At 44.9% G+C, this 13,384-nt stretch overlaps 1 protein-coding gene across 1 annotated transcript in view; it reads left to right on the top strand.

Annotated features, from left to right (window-relative positions):
- Positions 1-4,069: 4,069 nt before the first annotated feature.
- Aagab (alpha and gamma adaptin binding protein) overlaps positions 4,070-13,384 on the top strand; it is a 43,876-nt gene continuing 34,561 nt past the window's right edge. The window contains exon 1 of the mRNA XM_004662566.2: positions 4,070-4,183. Coding sequence (XP_004662623.1) covers positions 4,111-4,183 — 73 coding nt within the window. The 5' untranslated portion in view covers positions 4,070-4,110. The remainder of the gene's footprint in view (positions 4,184-13,384) is intronic.

The following is a 13,384-nucleotide window of genomic DNA, read 5'->3' as shown; positions in this document are numbered from 1 at the left end:
TAATGTTGTATCTCAGGTTTCCCAGAGCAGTTCTTTTCTTTCCCTTTTTTCTTTTTATTTATTTATTTATTATTATTTTGGCTTTTTGAGGTAGGGACTCACTCTAGCTCAGACTGTCCTGGAATTCACTATGTAGTCTTAGGGTGGCCTGGAACTCAAGGTGATCCTCCTACCTCTGCCTCGTGAGTGCTGAGTGCTGGGATTAAAGGCGTGCGCCACTATGCCCGGCTTCAGAGTAGTTATTTTCTCACTGGTGAGACAAGAAGCCATTTATGGAAGGATAGGATTTATTATGGCTTATAGTTACAAGAGAAGGTTTCATCATGGCAGGAAAAGCAAGGTAAGAACAGCTAGTCAACCAGGCATCACATTGCCACAGAGGCAGGAAGAAAGCAGCCATGTACTTAGGCTTGGAGCTGGGCTATGTTACTCCAAAGCCCAGCCCCAGCCAGACACCTCCTCCAGCAAGCTTCTCCTTCCCAAAAGGTCCTACAGCTTTCCCAAACTGCCACCAGCTGGGGAGCAAGTATTCAAAACACATGAGCCTATGGGGAGGCATTTCATTTAAACCACCACATTGTCTAACACACTCCTCTCTGCATTCCACTTTGAAGTGAAAAGGTGTCTAATATACTACTGTATACTCTTCCAAGGCACATGGGAACAGGGTTATGTCAAGGAAAGAAGTTATGTCAAGGGAAAGTATGAACTTAGCAACAGTATTCTCCCCTGAGTTTTGTTTCTTTTTCAGAGGCTGTCCAGGTTTGGTGAACTAGAGAAACTTGAAGCTCTGTCGTCCACATGATGTCTCTGTGAGGGAGAAATGGCTATTTCTATGGAGGAGTATTCAGTAGTACTCTAGGGGCTTAGGGACTATGTGTAGAGAGATCTAGCTTTTGCCCTTGGCTACTGGAGGTGATCTGGAGGGCCCTGGAATGTCCTGCCTGGTAGAAGAGTCTGATGCTGTAGCTTCCAGACAGACTACCAGCAGTTTCCAATGGGGGCTTTGGGCCATGCTGCACATGCTGTGGTGTTTGAAAGAACAGGAGACTGCACATAGTCAGTCCTCAGGGCCATGTGAGATTTAACTCCACTCTAACTCTGGACATTGAAAGCTCAGATGAACTTCTCTGGTTGGCAATACTCTGCATATTGTCACATGTTGTGCCTGGGAGGAGGTAATGGTGCTGCAAGAATCCACAGGGATCACCAGAAGCTCCATGTTTGGATGTCCCTAAACTCTAACCCCCAAGTCTCTTCCTCTTTTGATTTTTTAAAAAATATTTTTATTTATTTATTATCACTAGGAGAGAGTAAGAAAGAAGGAGAATGGGCACACCAGTGCCACCAGCCACTACAAACAAACTCCAGGCGCATGCACCACCATGTGCATCTGGTTTACATGGGTTCTGGGGAGTTGGACCAGGGCCCTTAGGTTTTGCAGGCAAGCGTCTTAACTGCTGAGCCATCTCTCCAGTCCCCTCTTTTGAATCATTTTTTTTTCATTACAATAAAATTATAAGTGTAGCATTCCCTCCAGTTCTGTCTTTTTCTCCCAAATAATCAAATATGAGAGTGTCATGGGGCCCCAGGGTTTGTAACCAGCTGGCAGGTCCAAAGTGAGGGTGGTTCTGGAGACTCCTAAATTTGTAGCTGGTTGTCTAAAAGAAAGCCGTCCCCAAGGACTCTGATTTTCCAGTTTAGCTAAACTCATCACAGGTGATGGCTGAGAGGATGGTAAAAGCTGTGTTAACGATTTTAGGTACAATTCCTATTGGGGAAGCCTATAACACTGGAGTGTTTAGCAGCTTGAATTTTGGAAACAAGTATATTTAGAACATGTGATCAAAATTTTGACAGAAAGAAAAATCTGACCAATTTTATGTCTCATTTCAGACCCACTGAGAGTCCCAATAGAGTAAACTTTAGCAAATTACTTCAAGCCTTAGAGATAAAAGTTATAATGTGAATAATCTTAAAATGACCAAATTTAATTGTGGAAAAACAAAATGCCTTAACTAGTTCAAAAAAAAATCTGCTTAGCAATTAAAAATTGAATTAGATCAGAGAAGTTAAGATTGTGACAGTTTTCTCACCAAGATTGTAAAAAGACATTTTACTGAGTTATATATAATTTTTCTTTATTTATTTGAGAGGCAGGCAGGGAGAGAGAGAGAGAGAGAGAGAGAGAGAGAGAGAGAGAGAGAGAGAGGGAGGGAGGGAGGGAGGGAGGAAAGGAGGGAGAAAGGGAGAGAGAGAATGGGCGTGCCAGGGCCTCCAGCCGCTGCAAACAAACTCCAGATGCATGAGCCCCCTTGTGCATCTGGCTTATGTGGGTCCTAGGGAATGGAACCTGGGTTCTTTGGCTTCATAGGCAAGCGCCTTAACTGCTAAGCTATTGTTCCAGCTCTGAGTTTGTGTTATATGTGTTACATTTCAATATTAAAAATGTTCACTTAATTTGCAGTCCAAGGTATCTTTAACATATTTTGTGTGTGCTTCTAAGAAAGCATTAAAAATCTTAGGTTGCTAAGAAGGTCACATATTTTAATTTCTCCCACATTTATTTTATTTAATTATTAAATTATTGTATTTATATAGGGACGTACAGAGCCAAAGAAAGGAACCTATTTGGCTAGAGATAGCATGTGGAGAGCCTGGGAAAACTGTTCTCCCACAATTCTTTTTAATATATATTTTTTATTTATTAGAGGAAGAGAGAGAAAGGGAGGGAGGGAGGAGAGGATGGAGGCACCAGGGCCACCAGCCACTGCAAACAAGTTCCAGACGCATGTACCACCTTGTGCATCTGGCTTTACTTGGGTCCTGGGGAATCAAACCGGGATCCTTAGGTTTTGCAGGCAAGCACCTTAAGCACTGAGCCATCCCTCCAGCCCTGAATGTGTAGGCCAGTCTGGCGTCAAACTCCTAATCCTCCTGCCTCTGCCTCTTTAGCAATATCCTACTGGCATGCACTACCACAACTCCCCCGCCCCCCACCTTTTTGAGGTAGTGTCTCCTTTTCTAGCCCAGGTTGACCTGGAATTCACTATGGAGTCTCAGGCTGACCTCCACCTCACAGCAATCCTCTTACCTCTGCCTCCCAATTGATGGGATTAAAGGTGTGCACCACCACTAAGTGGTGTCTGATTGTCTCCTCCATCCCCTCCCAGTCAACAGACTCAAAAATGTCAGAAATGTAGCATTGTAAAATCGTGCTTTTAACACCAAGCCTGTAGGTGTAGGCATGTAATCCCACTACTGGGGAGGCAGAGGCAGGAGAATGGCAAGTTCAAGATCTGCTTGGACTACAGAGTGAGTTTCAAGGCTAGCTTGGGCAACAGTGAGAACCTGTCTGAACTTTGTGCTGTATCAAGACCCAACAGTCTCACCATTACCTCACGTTGTGTGTGGTGTAAGAAGATCACTTATACGGAAACTCCTAAATAACCATCTTTGGGTAGCTTTTATCATCATTTGCATAAGATAGAACCCTAGTGTAGATCCGTAGATCAGAGTATTCATTCTAAGAGGGTTTGAACGCATACTATTCAATTTCCATGTTAAAGAAAGTAAAAAGTTCAATAAAAAGCAAACCTATGTATCTTAGTGGATAAGCACTTGTCTAGCATGTGGGAGCACCTAAGGGTGTCAGGGAAGTGCCTTACAACGTAAAATGGATTTTTTTTTTTTTTTTTGCAGTAAAGATGAGTATGGGCAGCGCAGCCTTCAGGGTACACCGCGGGGGAGGACAGGATGGGCGTTTGGGGACTTGGGGGGGGGTTCCTCGCTGCGAGGTGTCCCCGCTGGGCAGGCGGGCTCCCCACCTGGATTAAGATGGATCCGATGACATCATCGCTCTCGGGCCCTTGGGCCACGGCTAGGCCCGGAGAGGACCACATCACCCCGCAGAGGCGGCTTCCAGGGGCCTAGCGCCTAGGAGAAGGACGCGCGCTCGTCCCCCTGGCAACGCCGTGCGCCGCCCGCCGGCTCCCACGCCGGGACCGGAAGTGGGAGGAGCCTGAGGCGGCGGCGGCGCTCAAGTTCCCCGCGCGCGCCTGCGCGGTGGTGCGGCCGCAGGCGGAAGCAGCGGCGGTGCCGGGCGCAGCTATGGCTGCGGGCATCCCCTGTGCGCTGGTCACCAGCTGCTGCTCCACCTTCACCGGAGACCGACTGGTCCAACGTGAGTAAGCCGGGCGTCTGGGCCGATGTCCCGGGCCCGGCCTTCGGGGCCCGGCTCTGGCGCTGCCCGCCGCCGTGGGCCCTGGGCTGCTCCTCCTCCCCCAGGTGTCTGCCCCTCGCGCTGCCCACTGGGCCCAGGCTGGGTCACCGCGGCTTCGCGTGTGAAATGGGATTAATCCTGCCCGCCCCAGCGTACGGGTGTTACGAGACCCCCACTTCCCTCCCGTTGACATGAGCCCCGAGGCCCTGGTTGTGGTGCCAAATGATGAGGGTTAAGGTGCTGGAGTTGCTTGACAGCGCGATGTCGCTTGGTGAGCCCTGCTGGGCTGGTGGAAAAGGGTGTTATTCTCTTGAACTCGTGCTCCGCTCAAACGGCTGCACCTGTGCCAGAGTGTTTGCGAGGCTCATTGGACGAATTAGGACTTGATTGTGGAAAGCTGGAATGTTACAGGTCTGCAGCCAGATTATCTTGAGCCCACCCTAATAGCCATTCATTGCACACTTCTGAGTTTGACTTAACATCCTTGTGACTAGTTAAACCCTTTTACCAACAGACCTCCCCCTCCAGCTTACACCACCCAAAAGCTAAGGCTCTGAGGCCTATAGCAAGACACTACCTCAGGCCTGCTTTAACCAGCCTACTTGCTGTTCCCACCCATGCATTTTGAAAAAGATACCTTCACTTATGACTGACTTTCGTTGTTAATATAAAAAGTTCATGAAATTTGCTACATTGGGACATGGTACTTGGGGTGACCTGAATCTGTGTTCCTTGGCCATGGTCATTCATATTTGGCTCCAGAATAACCTATTAATTTTTCCCTTTGAAAGGAGAGCTGTGTTTTTATTTTTATTTATTTGCAGGAAGAGATAAAGAATACAGTCGTGTCCGGGCCTCTAGCTGCTGCACATGGACTCCAGGTGCATGCACCTCTTTGTGCATCTGGCTTTATGTAGGTGCTGGGGAATTGACTCTGGGTTGTTAGGCTTTGCAGGAAAGCGTCTTAACGGTTGAGCCATGTCTCCAGCCCAAGAGATGTGTTTCTGATTTACTTTGTTTTGAGGCAGGGTTTCATTCTAGCCCAGGCTGACCTGAAAGTCACTCTATAGCCCCAGGCTGGCCTTCTACCTCAGCCTTCCAAGGGCTGTGTTAAAGTTGGGTGTCTCCACACCTGGCTGAGAGCTGTTTTGTTTTTTTTTTTAAATATATTTTATTTATTTGAGAGAGAAAGGTAGAGAGAGAGGGAGGGAAAGAATGGGTGCATCAGGGTCTCCAACCGCTACAAATCAACTCCAGATGCATGCACCCTCTTGTGCATCTGGCTTATGTGGGTCCTGGGGAATCAAACTGGGATCCTTGGGCTTTGCAGGCAAACACCTTAACCTCTAAGCCTGAGAGCTGTGTTTTTGAATTGACACATTGCTTTCTTGATTCCCCTATTATGTATACATTCTATACATTATCCGTGCCCCCTCCACTAACAGTTACAATGCTTTGCCTTCCTCCTTGGGATTTTAGACTCTGCACTGACATTAGTTTTTTGGGGTATCACTATGCCTAGTGCTTTTGCTTCTGGTCCCTAAGCATGGCTGTAAAACTGTGGTTTTTAAGAACTATTTTATTTTTAGGTTTTAGCTTAAAGCATAGCTATTCAGTTGCCATTTTCCTGACCCTTAAGAAACAGGAGCCAGGCATGGTGGTGGCACGCCTTTAATCTCTGCACTCAGGAGGCTGAGGTAGGAGGATCATCGTGAGTTCCAGGTTCTAGCCTGGGCTAGAGTGAGACCCTACCTTGAAAAAACCAACCAACACAAAACAAAATAAAACAAAAAAATCCCTCTCAAAACAGGAATATGAACAGCTGTTTTGAAAGATAGGTGATACGAGTTTGCGGACACCCTGTAAACTGTAAAGCACCATGTAATTATTTCTTACATCTTTCAATACAATTTGCCAAGATGTCCCTTCAGCACAGATACTCTGATTTGCTTCTTAGTGGTCACCTAGAAAGCTCCGTGTTAAGATATAGCACTTACAAAGTGGTAACCAACTACTGTTTTTCTTCTAAGCAGTGTTCCTCCCTTCCTCCAGGTCTCCCTACCTTCCTGTCCCCTTTTGTTTCATTTTAAAACAAGTGCTTATTTATAATATTTAGCATATGGAAAGAAAAATCCTAGCTAATATTTCAGTGTAGTTCTTTCCAGTCTTCTTTTTTAAAAGGAGCAAATGTAAAATAAAAAAGAGAGAGAGAGAGAGAGAGAGAGAGAGAGAGAGAGAGAGAGAGAGGGGGAAGGAGGGAAAGAGGCAGATAGAATGGGCTTGCCAGGGCCTCACCATCTTGTGCATCTGGCTTATGTGTGTACTAGGGAATCAAATCTGGGTCCTTAGGTTTCACAGGCAAGTGCCTTAACATCTAAGCCATCTCTCCAGTCCTCATTTGTAATTAATTTTTTAAAAAGTTTTGCTTATGGTTGTCATCATCTCCCCCAGAACATTGGCCTGTTTTTTTTTTTTTTTTTTTTTTTTGAGGTAGGGTTTCACTCTAGCCTAGGCTGACCTGGAATTCACTATGTAGTCTTAGGATGGCCTTGAACTCATAGCAATTCTCCTACTTCTGCCTCCCAAGTGCTGAAATTAAAGGTGTGTGCCACTATGCCTGGCCTTAAAAAATATGTGTATTTTTTTATTGGGCTGGAGGGATGGCTCAGCATTTAAGGCACTTGCCTCTAGAGCCCGTTGACACAGGTTCAAGTCCCCAGTACCCACATAAGCCAGATGCACAAAAACATTTTTATTTCATTGCAAGCAGAGAGAGGGAGAGAAAGTATAGGTATGCCAGGGCCTCTTGCCTCTGCTAACAAACTCCAGATGTGTGTGTCACTTTATACGTCTAGTTTTATGTGGGCACTAGGGAGTCGAACCTAGGCCAACAGGCTTCTCAAGAAACCATTGCACCATCTTCCTAGTCACTCATTTGTCATTTCTTTCCTGACTTTTCTTCTTCTTTTTGTTTGTTTTGTTTTGTGCAGGGGCCATGTTCATTTAAGCAAGTGCTGTACTTCTGAGTCACACACGTATCTCTATTATAGCTTTGAACATTACATCAAAAATTAGTTTCTATTCTTAGAAGCTAAGTATAGTATAGTTTGTATAGTTAAATGTTCATACTAATAGTTACTAATAATACATATTTTGGTACATTCATTAGAATATTGATATGTGTATTTTTAAACCCATCTAATAAATGTACTAAAATGTTCTCATGTTTTCTAAGAATGCTAGTTTAACTTTTTCAAAGATTTATATGTATTTATTCCCATCAGTAATTTGTGAAAGTGTTTTCAAAGTCAATCTTGGGATTATTACATGTTCTGATGGCCATGATGCCCTGTCATGTGCCACCTCTCCCTTCCTCTCTCCCTCTTTTAAAACAATTTTAAATATTTTATATTTGTGTGTGTTTGTGTGTGTGTGTGTGAGGGAGGGCAGGCCATGGTGCATGTGTGGAGGTCAGAGGACAACTTTGGGGTCATCTTCATCTTCCACGAGCCTCTGGGAAATTCTCCTGTTTCCTCCTCTCAGCTTGCTATCACCAGTCAGTATGTGGGAATTACAGAAGCCTGCCATGGCTTTTGGCTTTTTTACGTGGGGATCAAACTAAGGTTCTCTGGCTTGGGCATTTCATCCACTGAGCGATCTCCCCGGACCCCCACTTCTTTTGGAGATAGGCTCTTGCTGTGTAACTTCAGCAGGCCTTGAGCTCCCAGTCTCCTTGCCTCGGTTTCCCTTGTGCTGGCACTTCAGTTACATACCACCCTCCTGGGCTCTCCCTCGTTCACGTGGTCATGGCTTTGAAGGAGCCGATAACAGTTGGCCAATAGTAGTAGTATATTTCTATCGAAACATTAGCATTTGTGGTAAAATTCTGTGAAGTCATCTTATTTTGTAAAATGTCTTTTAGGTAATTTTGATTCCTGTTAAAATTAGATGGCCTTTCCCTTGTTACTCATTGATGTCACGAAAATGAAAAATGACAGCAGATTATTTGAATATGGACAAGTGAGCTCTGAGAAAGGGCTTATCATTTCTTCCAGGGTTGTGGGGATGGTGGCTGTGGGTAGCATTAGAATGAAGTATTGACTTGGCATCCCCCACTTTACCACAATTAAGGGTTGAGTTATTCATAGGCTCAGTTTAACTTGGGGATAAGAGATGGAGACTACCAAAATGAATACCTCTTGTTTAGTCAGGCCACAGGCAGGTTTTGGATTGAATCTGATCTTCTTTTGCTTGCCGTGCAGTGGGAAGAGGAGACTTCAGGATGCTCTAAGCTTCCTTTACATATCTGATTCACTCTACTCTGTGTGTGCATGTGCACACACGTGCATTCATTTGTGAGGTATGTGTGGTGATGGTGTTTTTTAAAATTTAAGACAGAAAGAGGCAGAAAAAGTATGGGCACATCAGGGCCTCCTGCCACTGCAAACAAACTCCAGATGCATGTGCCATTGTGTGCATCTGCCTTTACGTGGGGAATTGAACCCAGGCAGTCAGGCTTTGCAAACACACACCTTTAACCGCTCAGCCACCTCTCCTGCGCTGTGGTGGTGATTTGTATGTGTGGCCTCTGCAAGTGTATATGTGCAAATGCATGCATGCCATGCATGTGTGTGAAGGCTGAAAGAGGACTTCACTCCTTTTTTCCCTCTCATGTACGTGTGTGGTGTGTGTGTGCACGTGTTTGTGTGTACAGGCAGGTGTATGTGGGCACATGTGTGTGCATGTGGACGTGAGAGTTTGTGGCAGGCATCTTCCTCCACCACCCTCCACCTTATTCTTTGAGGCATTGCTTCTCACTGAACCTAGAGCTCAGCAGTTTGGCTAGACTAGATAGCTAGCCAGTGAGCCCTAGGGGTCTGCCCGCTGCCATCTGCTGGGACTAAGCACAGGGTTTATTTCAGCCTGCAGTTCCAAGGGGTCCATCATGGTGGCAGGAGGCTGGCTGGTCACATTCCATTCATAGTCAGGAACCAGAGAGGTAGAGCAGAAAGTGAGGCCTGGCTCTGAGACCTCAAGGCCCACCCCACATTGACTCACTTTTCTAGCCAGGTTCTACCTCCTTACAGGTTGCACAACATTCCAAACAGCGCCCCCAGCTGGGGACCAAGTGTTCAAACACAGCCCGTGGGGGACAGTTCACATTCAAACCACAGCAGCTTCTAATTGGCAGTTTTTCTGTAGATTTTGGAGGTATTCCGAGTGGATCCTTTTGGTCTACCCTGGGATTGAGTAACAGTTTTTTTTTTTTTAAATTATTTATTTATTTATTTGAGAGCGACAGACACAGAGAGAAAGACAGATAGAGGGAGAGAGAGAGAATGGGCCAGGGCTTCCAGCCTCTGCAAACGAACTCCAGACGCGTGCGCCCCCTTGTGCATCTGGCTAATGTGGGACCTGGGGAACCGAGCCTCGAACCGGGGTCCTTTGGCTTCACAGGCAAGCGCTTAACCGCTAAGCCATCTCTCCAGCCCTGAATAACAGTTTTTGATTGAAGTTGCTTATTTTGTTGTGGTGGGAGGAGTCTGCCTTTGATTCAGTTATGTATTTCTTTAGCAGCTAGAAGAAAAGTGGGCCAGTGAGACCTTCCACAAGGGTATAGAATAGTGACCACAGAGTGATTCAGTCAGTGGTCAGACAGTAGTGATTTCAGTGGGAAATTAGTTTAGAGAAACTTATTTGTTTTTAGCTATCAGACTTAATATATCTTAATTTTTTAATTTTTATTTTTTTAAATTCACATTTATTTGAGAGAGACAGAGTGAGTAAGGGTGTGCCAGGGTCTCTGCCACTACAAACGAACTCCAGACACTTGGTGCTACTTGCTGCATCTGACTTTGCGTGGGTACTGGGAAATCAAACCTAGGACCTCAGACTTTGCAAGCAAGTGCCTTTAACCACTGAGTCACATCTCCAGCCCTAATTTTTTACATTTTATTTTTTATTTTAATTTATTTGAGAGAAAGTGGCAGATAGAATGGGCGTGCCAGGGCCTCCAGCTGCTGCAAATGAACTCCAGATGCATGTACCACCTTGTGCATCTGGCTTATGTGGGTCCTGGGGAATCAAACCTGGGACCTTTGGCTTTGCAGGCAAGTGCCTTAATTACTAAGCCATCTCTTGAGCCCGCTAGCCCAAACTTTTTAAGTTAACCTTAAGTTAACCTTACAACTTGAGATTGTTTATTACAAGAGGTGTGTTGTTAGTTTAAGGAGGCAGGAAAGCTTAAATACAAGTTGACAATCTCCCTGGATCCAAAGGGACTTAGGAACATGTCCAGTCCATGTTCCTGTGTGTATGTGTGTATGACTTAAGCTCAGAGAAGCTGTGGTTTTTCAAGGTTGTTCAGTTCACAAACGTTGGGATCCAGGATGTAGTTCCTGTGTGGTGCACGTGAAGAATCTGCTTCTTGGCATCCGGCACTGTATGTTGTCAGCGTGGAGGCAGGAGAAATTGCAGATTTTACTACTAAAGCGAGAGCTTTTATAGGTCTTAGAATATATTTACCCTTGACCCTTCGTGATTACTGGAGCCTTTGTAGTTAAATGAAAATGTCTGTGTCCGTGTTCAGCTTGTTTCCTTACTCCTTGTGGACAAGAGAATGTGACAGTGTGTGTGTGAAGTTTTAGACTCATGTTTTGGATGTTGATGAGTGAACTCATTAAAGGGTGTCGTCCTTGCCATAAGTTGGCAGGATGGGGTTGGAGGTAAAGAGAGGAAGGAAAACAAACCCAGTGGAATTGTATTATTAATGTTATATAATTGTATTATTACTAGCCCATGTTGCGCAAAACCATTTACGGTACCGAGTATTTATCATCCAGGAGGATTCTGAGCCCGTCTAGACTCAGACTTTTATTTCTGGTGCCATCCAGTGCTTGTTTTTATGCAGCAGAAGGTAAAACCATCTAGAAAGTACACATGGTCACTTGGTTCAAATGACTTGCTGCCTTTGCCCCGTATAATTCCTTAACAAACAACAGTACTCAATAAATAATAAAATCCGGCATAAAATCATTTTTATAAGGTTAAAGTCCAAAAATTGTTGAAATTTGTCTGGCAGGAATGCTAATCTGGGCATAACATGTGTTTACATTGGAGCCAGTGCAGGGACACTACCAATCCACCTCCAACAACTTACTCAGGAAGCAAGACTGACGCAGGTTAAGGCAGACCGTGACAGTTGTGAAGTTCTTGAAGTGTCTTCAAACATCTTCGTGATGTTTTAGGTTTGGGAACAAATGACAACTTAGGGTTGAGTTTTCCACGCAGACCTGATGGTTGGTTCTACATGGAGGTTAAAAAACAAAAAAAACAAAAAAAACATCACAGGGCTGGACTGGGCTGGGCTGGGCTGGGCCCGGCGTGGGTCTGCTCAGCAGAGGAGCTCAGGGGTCACTTGGGAGTAAGCCGCGTGGTACTGGCAGTTGGATGGAGCTGTGGCTCTGACTGAACCCTGCGGGAAGTTCTTGGGGGGAAATGGGTTGATTGCTTTTAGCTATCCGATGTTAGGCACGTTCCCTTCGTCCCACAAGTATTTACCAGTGTGTTTACATGGACCATCTATTGTCACAATTACTTAAACCTCATGCCTTGGTCAGCTATGTCATCAGTAAAAAGGGGACAGTGTCTCCTGACTTGATGATTTTTAACATTGTCATTGGAGTATAAGTCAAATACTGTAAAATCCACCCATTTTAAGGGTATAATTCATTGGTAATTTCTGTCTGCAGAGTTTTCCCACCACTATAACAATGAACATTCTAGCATCTGTCCTTATTTACAGTCATTTCCTCATTCCCACCCTCAGCTGAAGAAGACCTTTCTATCTTCATAGAGTTTTATGTCCTTTTTAAACCTTTTCTGGACATTTTATGCAAATGGTATCATATAATGTGTGGTCTTCAGGGCCCAGCTTCATTCACACGGTGTGATGTTTCTGAGGCCCGTCCATGTCAGAGCATACACCTCCCACTGCATTACACCTGAGTACGCCTGCATTACGCCTGCTCATTCAGCGGTTGATGGGTATTTGGTAATTTCCATTCTTTGGCTGTTGTGAATAATGCTGTCAGGTTTATTCTTGTACAACTTGGTGTGTGAACATATGTTTTTGTTTCTGTTGGGTAGCTACCTAAGGGTGAAATAGTAAGGTCACGTGGTGAATTTATATTTAATATTTTAAGAAGCCACCAAACTGTTCACTGTTTTACATTCCCATCATTCATGCATTAAGAAATCCAGCTACAGCCGGGCGTGGTGGTGCACGCCTTTAATCCCAGCACTCGGGAGGCAGAGGTAGGAGGATCGCAATGAGTTCAAGGCCACCCTGAGATGACAGAGTTAATTCCAGGTCAGCCTGGACCAGAGTGAGACCCTACCTTGAAAAACCAAAAAAAAAAAAAAGAATTCCAGTTACAAGTGTTCTTGTCACTGTTGTTGATCACAGCCATCCTAGTGAGTGTGTGAAGCATCTTGTGTTTATGAGTTGAAATTAATATCCTTAGTTGTGGAAATACATGTGCATATAATCCAGTTATACCTCTTATTAGAATATCTTCAATTTCCCATTTAAAAATGTTTTTGTCTTACGAATTGTGCAGTTCTTCACAGGTCCCTATGTGATATAATGTTTTAAAATTTTTGTTTGTTTGTTTTTGGTCTTTTGAGGTAGGGTTTGTGCTAGCCCAGGCTGGCCTGGAATTCAGGGTGGCCTTGAACTCATGGTGATCCTCCTACCCCCGCCTCCCGAGTGCTGGGATTAAAGGTGTGTGCCACCACACTTGGCTTGGATGTAATTTTTGTTGTTCGAGGTGGGGTCTCAGTCTAGCCTGGACTGTGTAGTTCCAGGCTGAGCTCAAACCCTCAACGATCCTCCTTCCTCTGCCTTCCGAGTGCTGGGATTAAAGGTGTGCGCTGACACAGCCAGCAGATACAATGTTTTTAAATTTGCTTAAAAGTAAATTACTAGTACGTGTATGTGTGTGTGCATGAATGCACCAGGGCTATGAATGCCAGACATTTGTGCCACTTTCTGCATCTGACTTTACCCACAGTGGCTTAGGAATTGAACCCCAGGCTGGCAGGCTTTGCAAGGAAGCACTTTTAACCACTAAGCCACCTTTCCAGCCCCAAAGTTTTAAA

Source organism: Jaculus jaculus, chromosome 10, assembly GCF_020740685.1.
Source record: "Jaculus jaculus isolate mJacJac1 chromosome 10, mJacJac1.mat.Y.cur, whole genome shotgun sequence".
Taxonomy (NCBI): domain Eukaryota; kingdom Metazoa; phylum Chordata; class Mammalia; order Rodentia; family Dipodidae; genus Jaculus; species Jaculus jaculus.
This window is presented reverse-complemented; position numbering and strand designations above follow the sequence as displayed.